General features: G+C 43.9%; 2 protein-coding genes across 7 annotated transcripts in view; one reads left to right on the forward strand and one right to left on the reverse strand.

Annotated features, from left to right (window-relative positions):
* The window catches only part of hsd17b1 (hydroxysteroid (17-beta) dehydrogenase 1), a 28,780-nt gene extending 20,738 nt beyond the window's left edge, over positions 1-8,042 (reverse strand). For 5 of the 6 annotated variants that reach the window (XM_086132288.1, XM_086132289.1, XM_086132284.1 and 2 more), the window contains exons 1-2: positions 6,211-8,042; positions 3,264-3,398 (exon numbers count right to left, since the gene is read on the reverse strand). The gene's annotated coding sequence lies outside the window, so the exon portion shown is untranslated. The remainder of the gene's footprint in view (positions 1-3,263; positions 3,399-6,210) is intronic. The other variant, XM_086132287.1, reaches the window with a different exon arrangement.
* stk17al (serine/threonine kinase 17a like) lies at positions 819-11,355 on the forward strand. Its single transcript, XM_086132283.1, has 7 exons — positions 819-1,085; positions 4,497-4,709; positions 8,072-8,216; positions 8,730-8,856; positions 9,026-9,074; positions 9,158-9,337; positions 10,137-11,355. The coding sequence occupies exons 1-7, from the start codon at positions 973-975 to the stop codon at positions 10,435-10,437; spliced, it is 1,128 nt and encodes a 375-aa protein (XP_085988409.1). The 5' UTR covers positions 819-972; the 3' UTR covers positions 10,438-11,355.
* Positions 11,356-16,613: the final 5,258 nt, after the last annotated feature.

Here is a 16,613-nt window from a genome sequence, read left to right on the forward strand (position 1 = left end):
ATGGTATTTGTTATCATGCAGCAGTACATTCCACAATACACACACAATAGCAATCAACTAATTGGAGGAAGAATGCCACAGACAGAATGGCACAGACAAAAGCAAAAACTCATTTTTGTTTTTTTCTCTGACAAACGGAAAGATATTTGCTTAAGCTACTCGCTCCCAAATTTAAGTAAAAAAAACCCGGAGCATTCACAATTATTCAATTCGGTATTTTCAACCTTCAAAAATAGCTTTGCGGACATGTATTTTAAAAATGAATAGTGGATTAAAAAAATTATATTTTCATCATTCCAATCTTTAACCCCAACGACAGAATCAGATCTCATTTTAATTCCTTCAAAAGCATTTACAAGTAAACAAACACTGTATAAATAAACGTAAACCGTAAATAAAAGTTGGCGTAATGATGCACTAGGCCCAAAAATCAAAACATTTTTTCGAAATAAGTCTCGCATGTACACACAGCTTAATAATAGATGCATATTTTGTATATTTAAATTACAGCCAAGTTTATCCTTACTGAGCCAGTGTTAACCAGTACAGTACTGACTCTACAGTACTGTTTTTCAAATAACTTTACTGTATAGTACTGACTCTACAGTACTGTAAAGTTATTTGAAAAATTTGGATTGTTCTTTTGTGACCTGAACGTTTCACAGCCAGCTGGCCAGCAAGTCCTCAACCCGGGCCCGCCCTGTTCCGCCGATTACCCCGAGATGATTGGCTTACACCTGCCAACGTCACACCAATGGGCGGGCCAGCGGTAACAGTTTATCAACCGAAAACGAGGAGAGGAAGTCAGAGCAATTTAAACAGTAGTCAGTCATACGCTTTCCTCCCGTCTTGTAACTTGCATGATTCCGCTTTTCTCCAATGCTGAAATATTTAATTACCATGCTCATCTCTACCTGATCTCCTCGCATTTTTCTTTCGTCCCTAGATAGTTGATTTCAACTTTGTTTAACAATGCTAAGTGCAGCGAAGATTGACAAGAGCGGAATGATGGCAAAGGTTCACACAAGGATAAGAGCGGATCCCTTCTCGGCCAATTACGAGCTGGCTGGCAAAGAACTGGGCCGGTAGGTGTTGTCTTATTTTGTTTGTATCTACTGAGCCGTAAAAAAAAAATCCTCAAATGGAACGCGTCCCACGGCGCTTTGGAAGCTAAAGTGATTGTGTTAATCTTATTAGTTGTTTTGCATCAGGCACGTGTGAGTGAGACGCGTGTGGGTTTGCCAGGTGGGCTTTTGGAATTCCTGTGCAGAAAAGATCCTTTTTGAAACTGTTTGGAATTCCTGGGAAAATAACTTGTTTCTATGCTCAAAGTTCAGATGATGTGGGAATTGCACTATTGTTGGATTAATACATGTTATCTTATTTGAAAAATAAATAAATAAATAAACGGAGAGCGTGCACATTGTTATTTTTGAATTCATTGGTGCAGCATTGTTGTGTTGTGTGATGTGTTGAATTCCATCCAGCCATCCTCTGGGTTTAGAGGGCGGCTGCTCACCACTAAATTCAGGGGCACATAAAGACCTGACTTTAACATGAACCCACAACCTCAAAATTGAGAAGTAGACATGTGGTTTGTGTTGAAGTCTTTTTTTCATAGAAAAAACACGTTACAAGAGGACACTTCTATATACTGGCAAACATGTAGCACACAGATGTCAAACTTGGAGCACAGGGGCCAGATCTGGCCCATCACATCACTTTATGTGGCCCGCAAAAACAAATTATGTGCATCAACTTCATGTTTCTTTCTAAAATTGCAAATTGTTTTCACTTTTTTTCACTCACTGTTTTTATTGGCCTCTGATTTCAAAACTTTTTTTTTTTTGTAGATACATTTATTTGAGTTCACATTCATAATAGCCCTCTGCAGGAAACCATAACTATGATGTGGCTCACAACAAAAATGAGTTTGACACCCCTGATGGAGCATGATCTCCTTTTCCCATTCATATCAATATGTCCAATTCCCCAAATACATCAAAAATACAGATTATGACACTCAGTTTTAATTGGCATTGTCATAGAAGTACTAATTTTATACTACGATTATACTGGTGCAACAGTAAATTTTAATCAGAGATGGCTTTATGTGTCTGTAAATGTATTTCTGACACTGATTTAATAAAACTTTGCTCCTACTTCCTAGTCCATCCGGTTTTTCATTTGTTTTTAAGTTTGACTTATAAAAGATTGCGTAATTTATCGCTTATTATTATTGCTTATTATTATTGTTATGAATATGTGGTGTGCTCGAGAAAACAAACAAGGGCAGATTCTGAATCGGCACCAAAAAAACCCCATCTTCTAGAAAAGTTTACTTGCATCTCTGATGAAAAAAACGAGTAAAAAAAAATTGTTATGATTCTGGTTCTAGTTTTCACTTGCTGACTCATACTGTTACAACATTAGGTGTTAATCACAGCGCCGTAAATAGCAACCGGAGTATCTGAGCTCATCACTACGTTGAAAACAAAAACTAAATAAAGGGACGCCCATGCAGCGCGACACGCGATGATATTCGGGAACTGCAGCCAGGATCTGTGGGTCTCGATGTTGTGTGTTCAGGGGGTTGGGGGTTGTAAAGTTCTTGACAGAGCAGCAGGAGTATCTTCCTCCCCTCCTTTCCCCACAGAAGTCACCCCCCCCCTCCACCCCTGCGACTCCTGTGCTAACAGCACGCCATCTTAGTTGTTTTTCAGTAAATAATGTTAGTTATGTTGGAAACATTGGCGTGAACTTGCAGGTGGTGATTTATCAGAGGGCTTTTTTTGGGGTGGGGGGGGGGTGAAATGTCACATGCTGCATAACCCCACAACCTGAATGTATTTTGGTCACGCGCTCTTTGGACAACAGCTAGGTTTGGTAACCTTTGACTCCTGTTTGAAAAGACCCCCGCTGGCCACTCTCTGCAGCCATTGATCACTTCTTTTCATCACACATGTAGTTCCCCAGCGCACATGGCGCTCCTTCTCAACGGGGCTAATTAACTTGAGAAAAGGCTCTGATGGGGGGGGGTGCATTTATTTTCCATTCTTTGCACAATGACCCAGAGGCCCCGGACCACGAACGGTGAGGGTGGATAGGCTGGATTTGGTTCGACAGTGTGGGAATGTTCGGGAGGGAAAAGTCGGCGGAACCACACTGACTGGACCCTTTCAGGTACATTGTGGTCGCTTTCAAAATATGCTGGCTGGAGTTAAACGTTGAGCCAATGACACCCCTACCCTGCCCGAACTTACCCCTTTCCTCCGGCCTGGTCAGGTGGGTGGTCCCCGTGTCTGTGGTACCAACTGGCTAGCTTTTTGTACGACTGTCATGGCCTCAATGTGGAGGCGTCAACACGCGTCCATTTGTCCATGTTGCTGTCAGCTGTGCTGAAAAAGAAGGGGAGGGGGGCTATTATCTGCTGGGGAGGGCATCTTGACCTTTCACTAATGAACATGTGAACGCCCAGAACATTGAGGCAACATCTCATTTGTTGTCTGCAAGGGTGCCCTCGGTACTGATAAAGGTGTATTTTGGCATATAATTATTGTAATTATAATTAGCGTAGGTTGGTTCCGATTTAAGTTTGAATTTGGGTTACGTAACCGCTGTAGAAACAGGACTCTGTAAACCATCTTGCTTTTTTGTTTGTTTGTTTGTTTTTTGTTGTTAGTTTTACTGTGTTGCCATTTTAAAAACCACGTTGGGAATTTATACAGCATTTATGAAGGCATGAAGCTCTGGTGTTAAATGAAAACAATTACCGGACATTACGATGCAAGCGTTGACTGGATGGCCTGTTGAGCTACATCCGCATTAATGGCAATAAGAGTCGGAAAAATCTGAGAAAATAATTGAAAATAATTAATGGAACAAACATACAATAAAACAATTTGTGATGGGCGAGTATTGATACCAGGTATCGGTATAGGGTCGATACTGGCCTTATTTCGAGTCATTGTAGACGTCGCCGATACCAGCCATTGATACTTAAGGCAAAAAAAAAATCAGCTTTTGAGTAAGCCCTCCTCGGCAGTAGTTGGCGCTATACTGCGGCAGAATGACACATCAGCGAATCATCGTCTGCATCAGAAAGGTCTTTGTCCACAATTCTTTTGTCAAAGTGTGTCAAATGAAATATTATAGGTCAAAATGACTGAAGATATTGGAACAATGAGTGAATACTTGTACTGGTATCAGTCTGAAAAAATTGCATGACTTCTTGCAATGTTATGAACCCTCAGCTGCCTGTGCTTCCATTGGTCAGACCTTCCAAGCAGGGGAGGGAAAAAAAAAACGAATACTGCTGAGTGTCTAATGGCATTTCCTGTGCACATATTTGAGCCCAATAACAACATCTGTGCTGTCCAATGAAACCACTTGGCCTTTCTTTGTCTGTGTACATGTGGGGACCATTGTGGTGCTTTTCTAAGCATAATGTCCTTCTTATTAATTTTTTTTAAATGTAAATGACTCTCTGTGTCCAGGGGAAAGTTTGCGGTGGTGAAGAAGTGCACGGAGAAGTCGACGGGCAAGCAGTACGCCGCCAAGTTCCTGCGCAAGCGGCGGAAGGGTCAGGACTGCCGCGTGGACATCCTCAACGAGATCGCCGTGCTGGAGCTGGCCAAGTGCAACCCGTACGTTGTGGCCCTTCATGAGGTCTACGAGACGGCTACCGAGATCGTCCTGGTGCTTGAATGGTAAGAACATAAATTGGCGCTCACGTGCGGCCTGAGTATGACCCGAGCAAAAGTGGGTTCGGATCGATTTGCTTGTAGTACACAAAACTCGGAGAATCCCAAGTTTTGCTTTGACTTGTGAGGAAAAAAATCCGAGATGCAAAAGCTAAATGATGGCAGGGAAGTCAACTCACTTGACAAGAACCAGAAACATTCTGCAAAGAACCGGAATACTTTACATTATCTTTAAGTGTGTGAGGAGTTGTTCTGTAGAACCCTTTTAAATGCTGACGGGAAAATTAAACGCGTTTGCAAACAAGTTTGTGGTTTGAAATGCTAAGTAGTCTCGCTTCGGCTTTGCCGCTAAGCTACGCCGACTGTTCTAACAGAGTGCAAAAGCGGGAAGGGGCAGGTCTCGTCGACGGCAACGTATGAAATCAAGCTGGCGGTGAAGTTTGCATTTGGTTGCACCGAGTTGCACGATTCGGTCTCACGGGTTTTCTCTACCCCCCTCCGCCCCAACCACTCCATTTCCTGTACGAGGCAGTAAGCAAAGCTGCTAAAAGTAGCGCGGCGGTCGCCAAACACACACACTGTCACACACATTTCTCATAGCCGCAACCACATCCGCCGTCTGCTCTGTAAAATAGTCGCTAGATTCTCAGGGCTTCACGTGCAGCTGCAGCCTGTAGCCTACCACGCAACGCTCTCCTTTTTCTTCCTGCGAAACGACTAGTCTGGGCAAAGTCTTGATGAGAAATCAGATTTGAATGTTCGGAACTTAACGCTCTATCTTGCCCTTTCTGTACTTGCGCGTTTCCAGCCTAAACATGTAGTACAGTCATCGATTTTTATCCCCATCACCGATTGTTTTCTGAACGAATCAGGAAGGAACGATCTCTCTTGACCGCCAAAGGATGAACTTTAGAAACATCAGATCATCGGGCCGTTCGCAATTTTGATTAAGATGTGTCAAAGCAACTTTTTGCTCATTTTAACCCTTTCATGCACCCTGTAACCTGATAACGTGATAAGCTGTCCACCGTAGTAAGCGCTGACCCTGAAAGGGTTAAGTATAAAAAAATATATAAAAAAACATGTCATTGAGACTTTTGGTGTGTTAACTGCCCCATGACACAATCCCCAAAAGCAAAAAAAAAAAAAGAGCAAGCAATTGAATTAATTGTCCTCAGCAGTTTTAGTTTATCCTCGCTAAGACACAACTTTCAAGCGAGCTTTTAATTTCCTGCTTTCATTTATTTATATTTTGAGAACCTTTTTCTTTTTTCATTTGCTTTTCCAATGCTGCGTTGTCTAAACTCGCCTGGAGCTCAAATGACCTCACTTTTTTTCCTTTTTTTTTTTTAATCGGGCAGCAACCCGGAGGTTTCTAAAACTTACTGGACCGGGCAGCCAAGCATGGATGACTCCCAAAGTCTCACTCAACAGGAGGTTAACTTGCTGTGAGCCTGTGCGCACCCCCCCCCCCCCCCCCCCCTCCACATGTTAAATAGCCACTTACTTGGAGATCTAAGGCTGATCTGACCTCATCCATTCGTCCGTGTGGTCGACTGCGGGCTTTAATCTGGCTGCTCGCTGTAGGAGAGGAACGTCTGAAGTCGTGAGAGCATTTGCTCTCGAGGAAGAAGAGGGGGACACAAAAATAGACTTTTAGCGTCCGGACTGATTTATAAAATGTGAAAGACCACAAACACGAGGTGGAAAAACTCATGTCCTAACTCCTCATATATTTTGTGTTCAAAATGTTTCCGGTTTCCAAGCAGATCGGGGAGGATAAGTCACTCTTAAACTCCACATCACGGATAATCTTTTAAATAAATCCGAAAGATGACTTTAAACAAAAAGAAGCGTCGGTGCTCAAATTTGTTCCGATAAACCGTGAACGCAGACCTAAGATGCAAACGAAATGCCCGGAGACAAAAGTTCAAGATCTCCTCTTCGTTGACAGATGAAAGTACACCCGATACATGCGAATCATTTAAAACACATTCCGCCGATGCTTTTTTTTGAGGGGGTTTCAGAAATGAGGATCACGACAAGGAAGATCAGATCCTCAGAATCCATCAAAACATCGGTACTGTTTTCACAGCTGAGGTCGGTCGAGGGCTCGGCCTCCCGAAGGCCGACGCGGTTGCGTAACCTCTCGCGACGTTTCCTCCGGACGATCAAAAGCACGTGCAACCGTTTAAATCCTCCACACGTGTTACTAGTTTTTCCTACCACGACTTTGCTTGCAACACGAGTGTAGATGGCGCGCCGAGCTAGCCGCAAAAATGTGACATTATTTGAAGTGCGATCCCTTGGGACAAGTCAGGCGGCGGTTCTTCCGGTATCTAGTTACCAAACTCAACCTTTTGCCGTCTTTTCAAGAATATTCATCCCTAATACTACATTGCAGGTCTATGAAACTAATTCCGATCGAATCCTTGACTTGTATAACAGTCAACCCATCTCGGGTATCTCTTTTTATCTGAACGTGCTGCCAACTCACCCGTCGCGATTAGCCTGTGGGATATGACAAGTCTACCATTAGCATAGATACGAATTTATTGTCAAGAACAAAGTACAGAGATATGGCGTTATGCAATGCTGGGGGGAAAAAAATTGTGATTGTGTTTCGTTTTGTTGGCCTCTATTACATCGACGGTACAGAATGGATTCTGTCCCCTTGCAGCAGAGCAAAACAAAAGGAAGTCATTCAGTACCAGCCAATTCTGGACCAAGTCTGAAAAGACGTTTAAAAACGTCTTTGGGAGTGAATGAGTTAAGCACTTATGGTCGTTTGTTCACTTTGAGACAAGTTGAGACGAATACAGCAGGTGACGAAACCCCGAATTTGTACGCAGGTCGGAAGATGCCGCAGTCCATTGCGAAGCCGCACTCAAGTCGTATTTCCAATGGCAGAATGTTGACATCGAGGACTCCTGTTTCCATGCCAGCAAAAGCGATGTAACTCAAGAATTCCCAAAAAATACAGAACCTGTAAATTAATCCAATTTTGCAATCCCAAAAAAATCCCAGATTCAATCCAGAATTTAGCATTTTTCTACTTGACCCGTACTTCACGCTTTGCCAAAACAGATCGTACATCCCCAAACTCCTTTTAAAGTGGCAACACTGCAGAAACAACAAACGGCAATGAAAATGGATGCGCTCGGTGTCCTCCTTTTTCAACGCAATTCCATTCATATGCCGTAGGAAAGCTTGATTATCCCTCCCAAAACCACGGCGACGCAGCCTAGTTCATTGTTTATCGTTTGCAACCTAAACGCCGTATATCATGAAAGCATCGACCTGGAGTCAAAAGTCTTCTCCCTATTCAGTTTCTCCCCCCCCCCCTTCCTGTTCTTTTACCGCACTAGTGCCGGCGGCGGCGAGATCTTCGACCAGTGCGTCGCCGACAATGACGACGCCTTCACAGAGAAAGACGTCATCCGGTTGGCCCGACAGATTCTGATGGGGGTGGCTTTCCTGCATTGCAAAAATGTTGTGCATCTCGATCTGAAGGTAAGATGCCCTAGATGGGACGTTACGTGACTACATGGGGTAGAGTACCTGTAGGTGGCGGAGGCGTTTAGCTAGTTATGTAAGCCCGGCGCGCAGCCTAGTTCTCATGGGGGGGGGGCTTTCAAATGAGGTAACAAGGCTATTATTTTTAATATTGGAAGGGTCATTGTCCTTTAAGTATCCGGTTTCTCCCGCCAGAAAACATGTCATCTTGATAAAAGTAATCCCTAGTGGGTCCATGATTGGGGTGTCAGGGGATTCGGTTCCCAAGCAGATTTGGAGTTCATCCAAGCCATTGTGCACTGCAACAATTTAGCCGGGAAGTCATCGGATGCGATGTCCGACCCGTTCTCCCCTGATTGGCTTAGCTTAGATCTAAGGCTCGGCGAGATGCCGACTGACGGCGTGGACTTCCAAATCCCCCTGGGGTCTTTTTAATCTCAAACCAAGTGCCAAATCCCATTCGCTACTGATTTTGACGCTTATGTAACCTCGGGCCTTCCAATCCTGCAGCCACAGAACATCCTGCTGACCAGCGCGAGGCCCCTGGGTGACATCCGCATCGTGGATTTCGGCCTGTCCAGACACATGGACAGCATCAGCGAGGTCCGGGAGATTCTGGGTACTCCGGAGTATGTCGGTAAGACCAGAGACTACCCCATACTGTTCATTCAGTCAATTCAGTTACTTGTAGTTTTTTTGGGATTCACTCAAGACTTAAGGACACGCCCTCACAAATATTGGGGCATTATTGTACGTCATTTTTTAGCCTTTTCGCCATCGGCTAATTCGGGTCATTTGTGTTCTAGCACCAGAGATTCTGAGCTATGAACCCATCAGCACTGCTACGGACATGTGGTGAGTGTACCCTGAAGCTCATCCCCGACGCTGAGGGGTAAAACTGTGCTTCAAAGCTGACAAGTCTCTCTTGCGGCGCCCAGGAGCATCGGGGTACTGACCTACGTGATGCTGACCGGCGAGTCGCCCTTCCTGGGCGATGGCAAGCAGGAGACTTTCCTCAACATCTCACAAGTCAGCGTCGAGTACTCGCACGATACCTTCCAGGACATCTCGCCGCTGGCCGTCGACTTCATCAAGTCGCTGTTGGTGAAAAACCCCAGGTGAGGTTGACGGAGACATACATAGACATTCAGGATGTGAGTCAGGCCGGAAACGCGTGCGAGATGAGCGCATGAGGCGCAAATCGGTTTCCTCTTGCGCAAGTTCTGACTTCATTTTGTCGCGGTTGCTTTAAAGCGGATGCGTGACTCATTTTTGATGAATATTGTATCAATGTATCCTTTCCCCCCCCCCCCCCCCTCAAAATGTATAGCGCATAAGTGTAATAGAAATTCTACCTGAATAAAAGAAAGGTGGCCGGTGCGCTGCTTTTCTTGTCAGTGTTGCTGAATTGGCTGAAAAGGGAACATATTCAGAGTAAAACCAATTAGTTTTTTTTCTTCCCCGTTTTGGTCTTGTAAAAAATATATTGATATATATCAAAGAATTTCCACTTATCTGTGATGTTCCGGGCGGCCCGGTAGTCCAGTGGTTAGCACGTCGACTTCACAGTGCAGAGGTACCGGGTTCAATTCCAGCTCCGGCCTCCCTGTGTGGAGTTTGCATGTTCTCCCCGGGCCTGCGTGGGTTTTCTCCGGGTACTCCGGTTTCCTCCCACATTCCAAAAACATGCATGGCAGGCTGATTGAACTCTCTAAAATTGTCCCTAGGTGTGAATGTGAGCGTGGATGGTTGTTCGTCTCTGTGTGCCCTGCGATTGGCTGACAACTGATTCAGGGTGTCCCCCGCCTAATGCCCGAAGACAGCTGGGATAGGCTCCAGCACCCCCCGCGACCCTAGTGAGGATCAAGCGGTTCGGAAAATGGATGGATGGATGTGATGTTCCGATTGTGTTTTCAGGAAGAGAGCCACGGCGGAGGAATGCCTGAGCCACCCTTGGCTCAAACCCCACCCGCTCGTGCACCACCGCCTCCACGTCGCGCGGTCCTCGTCATCCTTGGACGAACCCGATGCCGGCGACACCAGCCAGTCCGAGGAATCCGAGCCAGAGAGCCCGGCGCCGTCCCCGGCGCTGGGCCTGATGGACTCGTACCTAACGTGCCCGTGTCAGGGCGAGCTGAAGACGGGCTGCGGCTCCTTCAGCTTCGCCGAGCCGCCCTTCGCCCCTCGGCCCGAAATACAGCAGGAGCTCATCTGCTGAAGGACAGACAGACGGACAGACAGACTCACTCCCTCTTTCAAGACGCCTGTGTAGATTGACTCGGAGGAAACGACGAGGATGAAGAAGACTGGTTCCTCGTTTTAAACCGAATTAGCCTTCCAAACACAGTTTTGGTCACAAGAGGTGTCCAAACTTGGTTCTGGACGTCTCAACAGTCTACGATGAGGTTTTTTTTTTGTTTTTTTTTTTTTTGGGTGAAGGAGGGGGAAAAAAAATTGGGGACGTTTTACCGTGAACTAGCGCAAAAGAAGTACATTTTTATATTGTTTATTTATGTTATATTTGCCTCTTCCGTCAGATCGAGTCAGCATTCTCACTTTTTCAATACAATCTTGAGCACTTTTTTTTTTTTAGTTAAAAAAATGTTTTTGTTAAAAAGGACTTCTCACGCAATCGCGCAGCCCTAGCCTACTGTACATATGGTAAAAAAGTGCCACGTTTGTGTATTCACGTTGTTCTTTTGAGCGTTTGCACAAGTCTTGGCACCTTTTTATTTCCCCGTTTTTTTTCTGGATTTTTTTTTCCATTTTTAATTTTTTTTTTTTTTTTTTTTTTTTTTTTTACAGTACATACGTTACTGTGAAAATGCAGCACATTTTTGAAAATGACTCACGGAGGCTGAAATAGATGAAGAGTCGTACAATACACAGCGCTCGGGAGCAAGGCGTCGCAATGCTGTTGGCATTTCCACCAATTGACCGAAGTCTTTTTCTCGACCGCCCGTGTGTCAATTTGGTAACACGTCTAGCTTTTTCAATGTTAACTTTTATTTGTTTTCAGTTGTTGTTGTTTCCAGTTTTGCACTTGTCCTTGTGGACTTATTTTTTGTTTAAAGTTGAATAAATGTTCCTGTCATTGCAAAATGTAAAGAGAAATACATGTACATTTTGTATCAAACTCTTCTGACTGAATACGGGCATTATTTCTGTCAACATCCACTTTGCACAATAAGGAATCAGACCATGAGAAATAATCCACAAAAAGGCCAAAACAGAGTATGGGTTGAACGGACTCGTTGACTCGACAAAATGAGTCCATTTTAAGACAAGAGCTTGAAGCGGTTTACCGTAATTACCAAGGTTATTATAGAAAAAACACACAAATTGAAAAAACTCATGTAAATGTAATAAAAATGAAAATGCTAAAAAAAAAAAAGTTCTAAAACTATAACACTACGGTAGTCAACAAAATGTAACTTATTTTAATAGGAAATGCAAGCAAATTTCTAATTTCATGGGGCGGATTCAGAATCTGCCCTTGTTTTTTTTTTTCATTCGCAAATCAAGTTTTCGGCGGCACGGTGGGTGACTGATTAGCATGTCGACCTCACAGTGCAGGGTTCGATTTCGGCTCCGGCCTTCTTGTGTGGAGTTTGCATGTTCTCGTGCCTGCGTGGGTTTTCTCCGGGTACTCTGGCTTCCTCCCGCATTCCAAAAACATGTATGGCAGGCGGATTGAACACTCAAAATTGACAGCAGGTGTGATTGTGAGCGCGAATAGTTGTTTGTCTATGTGTGCCGTGTGATTGGTTGGCAACCAGTTCAGGGTGTCCCCCGCCGATTGCCCGAAAACAGCTGGGATAGGCTCCAGTACCGGTTGCGACCCTGATGAGGATTAGCAGATTAGAAAATGGATGGATGAAAATCAGGTTTTCATAAGAATAATATCATACATCGTCTACACTATATATAGTAATATAAACAGTTATGGGTTAGGTTAAGCAACAGGTGGATTTATTTTTTTTTTTTTACATCAGCTATAAATAACACATGGTAAAATTGATATTGTGCAATCTTTTGTAGGTTAAAAAAAAAGTCCAAAACACAATGGACTAGAAAAAAAGTAAATAACATTTTAAAAATTAAAAATATGTTATGAAACACCAAGACACCAAAAGCTATCCCTAATTAAAAAGCGCTGCTGACCCAGAGTAATTATCCTGTTTACGTCATTCTCATCTTGTTTTTTTTTGTGGAATTTTTCCCCGTTTCTTTCACCACTTCAAAGGTACCCAATTTCTTACTTACATAACTAGCATAATGTGAAAATTCCTTCCTGCTTGAATTCCCACTAATGCTTTAGGGGTGGTAACAAAAAAAAAAATGTACGCTTGAAGTGTTTGGAACATTTGCACCATGCTGTGACCTGCAGTTCATCTCCCAAATATGAGCATGTATGGCTAATCAAATCCTGTTGGCTTCATCCCTCTGGAATGCAGTGGTGATCCTCTGACCTCCTCGCGCGCTCCCGCCACATTCCGGCGGTGACCTCCAGCTTTTTGGTGCAAACATGTGGCCACGTAATCTCAAAGCGCACGGAGGGATCATCAAAGAAAATACTGTAAATACCACTATTGTCCTTTGAATGAGAGTTGCAGGGGGGTCGTCTCCCAAAATGGAGAAACAGCAAACTGACTCAACACTCGTCAACTGCCGTTAATGCGTTTCTCATGGCGAGGGCGGAAAGGGAGCCGAATGCCTTTGGTTTGTCCCACTTATTTATTTTGTCCCTGGAAACTAGCGAATACCAAGAAAAGCCTTCTCAACAAAAGGGTGGCCACGAGTTGATTGCAAACGCGGCCTGTTTTCGGTCTGCGGCTGCCACTTCCTCTGTCGGCGTGTTGGGCTTGTAGCGGGTTGTGGGGGGTAAGTGATGAAAAACAAGAACACAATAAGTGATACATTTACCTCGAAAAGCTGTGGGTCCTCTTTCTGCAGTGGGCGCTGATGCCGGTTAGTTGTCTCTCGCCCACCTGGGGGATGGGTGAGTGGTGGTGGCGACCCCAAATCCCTGGGTGTGGGTGGTGTCCTCTGAAAAGACTTCCTCTACTGCAGGGCTGCCTAAACTCCAATCCTCGAGAGCACCTGTCTAGCCTGTTTTAGATGTTGCCATCCTGGTCATTTCAATCAGGTGTGTTGGAGGAGGGAGACATCCAAAACAGGCTGGACAGGGGCTCTCGAGGACCGGACTTGGGTTCCGCTGCCCTACTGAATGAGTTACGGGCACTGCATGGCCCAGGACTCCTGTCCTGTCCCATTCTTTCTTGTCTTGTCCTGTCCCACCCTGTCATGTCTTTGGGGCGATTGTTTGTTCACCAGAACACATCCAATAGAGGTGCATTAGGTCGGTTACATCATTTTAATGTGAAATCAATTTATTTTGAAGTCTTTATTCCTTTTATCTTGTTACGTCTTGTCTCTTTGTCAAGCCCATCTCAACCCTTGTTCTGTCTGCCCGCATTTCCAATCAAAATCCATCTCAATACAAATACTTATAGATCAAGTTATCCAGACTAAAACTGAAAAGGGTCTTGTGGTTTTGATTCGCTCATGATATTTACTACTGGAGTAAGTCGTTATTGGAAGCACATGCTTGCATGCTCACCAAGGAATAAATATGTACATGTAGAGCCAGACTCAACGTTGCCGCACTGCCAGGAACTACTTATGCGATTTCTGTTCTGAAAGTCACTACACTTGCTTTGCCCCACAGGGCTGATTCCAGGACTACTGTGTGTTCCTTTTTCAAGAGTTAAAAAAGGGTGTCACGTGTCAAAGGGACAAAACCAGAACACTTGAAGCTGCCTGGGGATAAGGGTGTCCTTTTCTGTACATTTGGAGGTATAGTTGTATAGTTGGAGTCAATTTTTGCTCCAACGTACAGGTGTCAAGTGTCAAGCGTACTAAAGCGGAACCTTCCAGACGACCAGTCCAGGGACAAGGATGTCCTTTTTCAAGAGTCTACGTTCAGAAGGAGACAATTGTCACCATGTCTTCAAAGGCGTGTCAGAAAAATTCAAGGACTGGAGTCCCCGAAAGATATATTGCGAATCCAAACTACAACTTTTACCCTTTGAAATAATCTTCGTGGAGTCTAACGCACTTTCCCAGCCTTCTCCATGCCTTCATGCGCTCCTTGAAGGATTCTTCCAAGATCCTCCATCGCTCCATCTTGCTGTCGTCCACATCTTAAAAAGGGCTTCCTGTGAGCTTGGGAAAAGAGGAGAAAAAGAAGAATTACATGGGGTCAGGTTGTATGAGTAGGTAGGCTGCTTATTTTTAGTCAGGAACTGTCAGATGTTCAACACATTAAGAGCAGGTGCAATGTCATGGTGAAGAAGCCACAAGTTGTCCAGCTACGATTTTCGCCTCTTCTCACGCACAGAACGGAGCAATCGACGCGGGGTTTCTTCATATAGCTTCGTAACATAAGTCCTGGGACCTTTCTGACACACCTCATACGTGCATGTGGGAACGTAGATCATCAGATAAAAGCGATACTAACGTATCCCGGAAATTCTTGGACTGGAACTGCCATCACGCATTGTTGACCTCTTGCACAAGACGCTCCGCAGATGTTTATGATGAATGAACTCGGTGCACTGTGGCACATGCTAACGTGCAACCCCCCCCGCGGTCATCACTTCCTGGCCAAAATAGCAGAGTACAAACAATGGCTGAGGTCAGGCAGGTTGCGCGCAAGTATGTTATCGCCGCAATGGCGAAAGAGGCACTTCCGTTTGTACGCTCGGCCCAGGTCAACAGCTTTAACCTTCCCAACAAACCCCTGGGTGACATCTACCTCCTAAAAGCAGCAGTTTTGGACCATTTTCTGGGGGAGGCAGCTGTCCTGCAAGCGTATTATTTTCAGTACCCTTCAGAGGAACGTGTGCTTTTCATTAGCGTTCCAGGTGAAGTACACATGAGAATACACATTTTGTTTAGATCACATCAAACACAAGCGCTGCAATGAATCATTCCGTTAGGCATTGTTTGAAAGTGACACGGCATCAAAGTACAAGTGCGCCACAGCTGCGGGGCAAAAGCACTTAGGTCACGTTTCAGTGTTGATTTCTGTCGTTCCTAAATGTTTGATGGAGCAAATTGGGCTTGAAAAGATACATTGGGACTTTTTTTTTTTTTTTTTTTTTTACGATTTGCGCTTGGACAGATCAAACGACAGTTGGTACAATTGGGTGACATAATTCTTTGAAATAACTGTTGCGTCAAAAAGAAATAAAAATAAGGTCTATTTTTTTTAAAGTTTTGGCATGCACTTTTTTTAAAGGTTTGTTATCTTTAAATTAAAATTTGAAGTACAAACCGAAAAAAATGTTTTCTATGATTTTCGGAAATTGTATATAAAGTATAAAAACATATAAATAAAATATATACCTACCAAATGAAAATGTTTCTGTAGTTAAAACATTTTTAAGTATATACTTTTGAGTAACATTTTAATGAAAAATTATGAACAAAATAAATAACATTGAGTTTAGTTGCATGTGCTGCCACCATACGGAAGTCGTATCTCAAATATTTGCTCCCACGAAAAAAAAAAGAAAAAAAGCCGAATGACAGCTCACATTTCCAAAACTCTGACGTGAAGGCAACAAAGTCAAAGGAAATTATACAAAAAGTGAAACAAAATGGTGTGTCTGGGCTCTATGTTCTCCAAAAAAAAAAAAGTAAGTCACAACCCAAATAGTAATTAAAGAAAATGCCTTTTTCTTAGGAATGTTTTTCTCACAATGTTTGGGTGCTCCAGCATCTCTGTTATCATGAAAGAAGAATCCACTCATAGCTTATTAAGAGGAAAGCCAACATTCCTTCAAGATGCTCTTCAGTCTCACTAAAGTGCACTTTGCTGTTTGCTTGAGATAAGGCAGACCAATAATAAGCTTTGAGAAGTGTAAACACGGCAAGAATTGCGGGGTCGCTTATGCAAGCTGCTCCTCATTCCTGCTTGTGTGATGACACCCTGGGAAATATCAAATTAAATTAAGTTCCAAGGAAAAAAAAGGAATATAAATAAAGAGCTCTATTATTACTTGGGGTGGTTGTGGCTAAAACCATAGCCCCCTCTTTGATCCCTCCGTCCAGCCCCATACTACAGCGTACACGACAGAGGACATGATGTTCCTCATCATGAACGTTTTACAGCGTAGGCCTCCCTGGGGGGCAGAAAGACAACATGCTACTGTTTATAAGACATTTCAGGATGGGGCTATTTTTATTTCCTAACTTTCCAGGGGGTGCTGAAGGGTGTGTCATGTTGGGGACGCTTACAATACGTTATCTCCACATTACACACTTTTGAAAATCTTCAACGAAAGTCTACTAGCAGCTAATGCTCACACACGATGCAAAATGCCA

The sequence above is a fragment of the Hippocampus guttulatus genome, chromosome 16 (genome assembly GCF_054856545.1).
Source record: "Hippocampus guttulatus isolate MCC_2025c chromosome 16, RoL_Hgut_1.0, whole genome shotgun sequence".
Classification (NCBI taxonomy): domain Eukaryota; kingdom Metazoa; phylum Chordata; class Actinopteri; order Syngnathiformes; family Syngnathidae; genus Hippocampus; species Hippocampus guttulatus.

What these genes read in the sequence shown, in the direction of transcription:
- stk17al (XM_086132283.1), top strand. Translation starts at nt 973, where the DNA reads ATGCTAAGTGCAGCGAAGATTGACAAGAGCGGAATGATGGCAAAGGTT. An exon ending in GCTGGCAAAGAACTGGGCCG is followed by an intron (nt 1,086 to 4,496) that starts GTAGGTGTTGTC and finishes CTCTGTGTCCAG; the next exon opens with GGGAAAGTTTGCGGTGGTGA. An exon ending in GGGTACTCCGGAGTATGTCG is followed by an intron (nt 8,857 to 9,025) that starts GTAAGACCAGAG and finishes TTTGTGTTCTAG; the next exon opens with CACCAGAGATTCTGAGCTAT.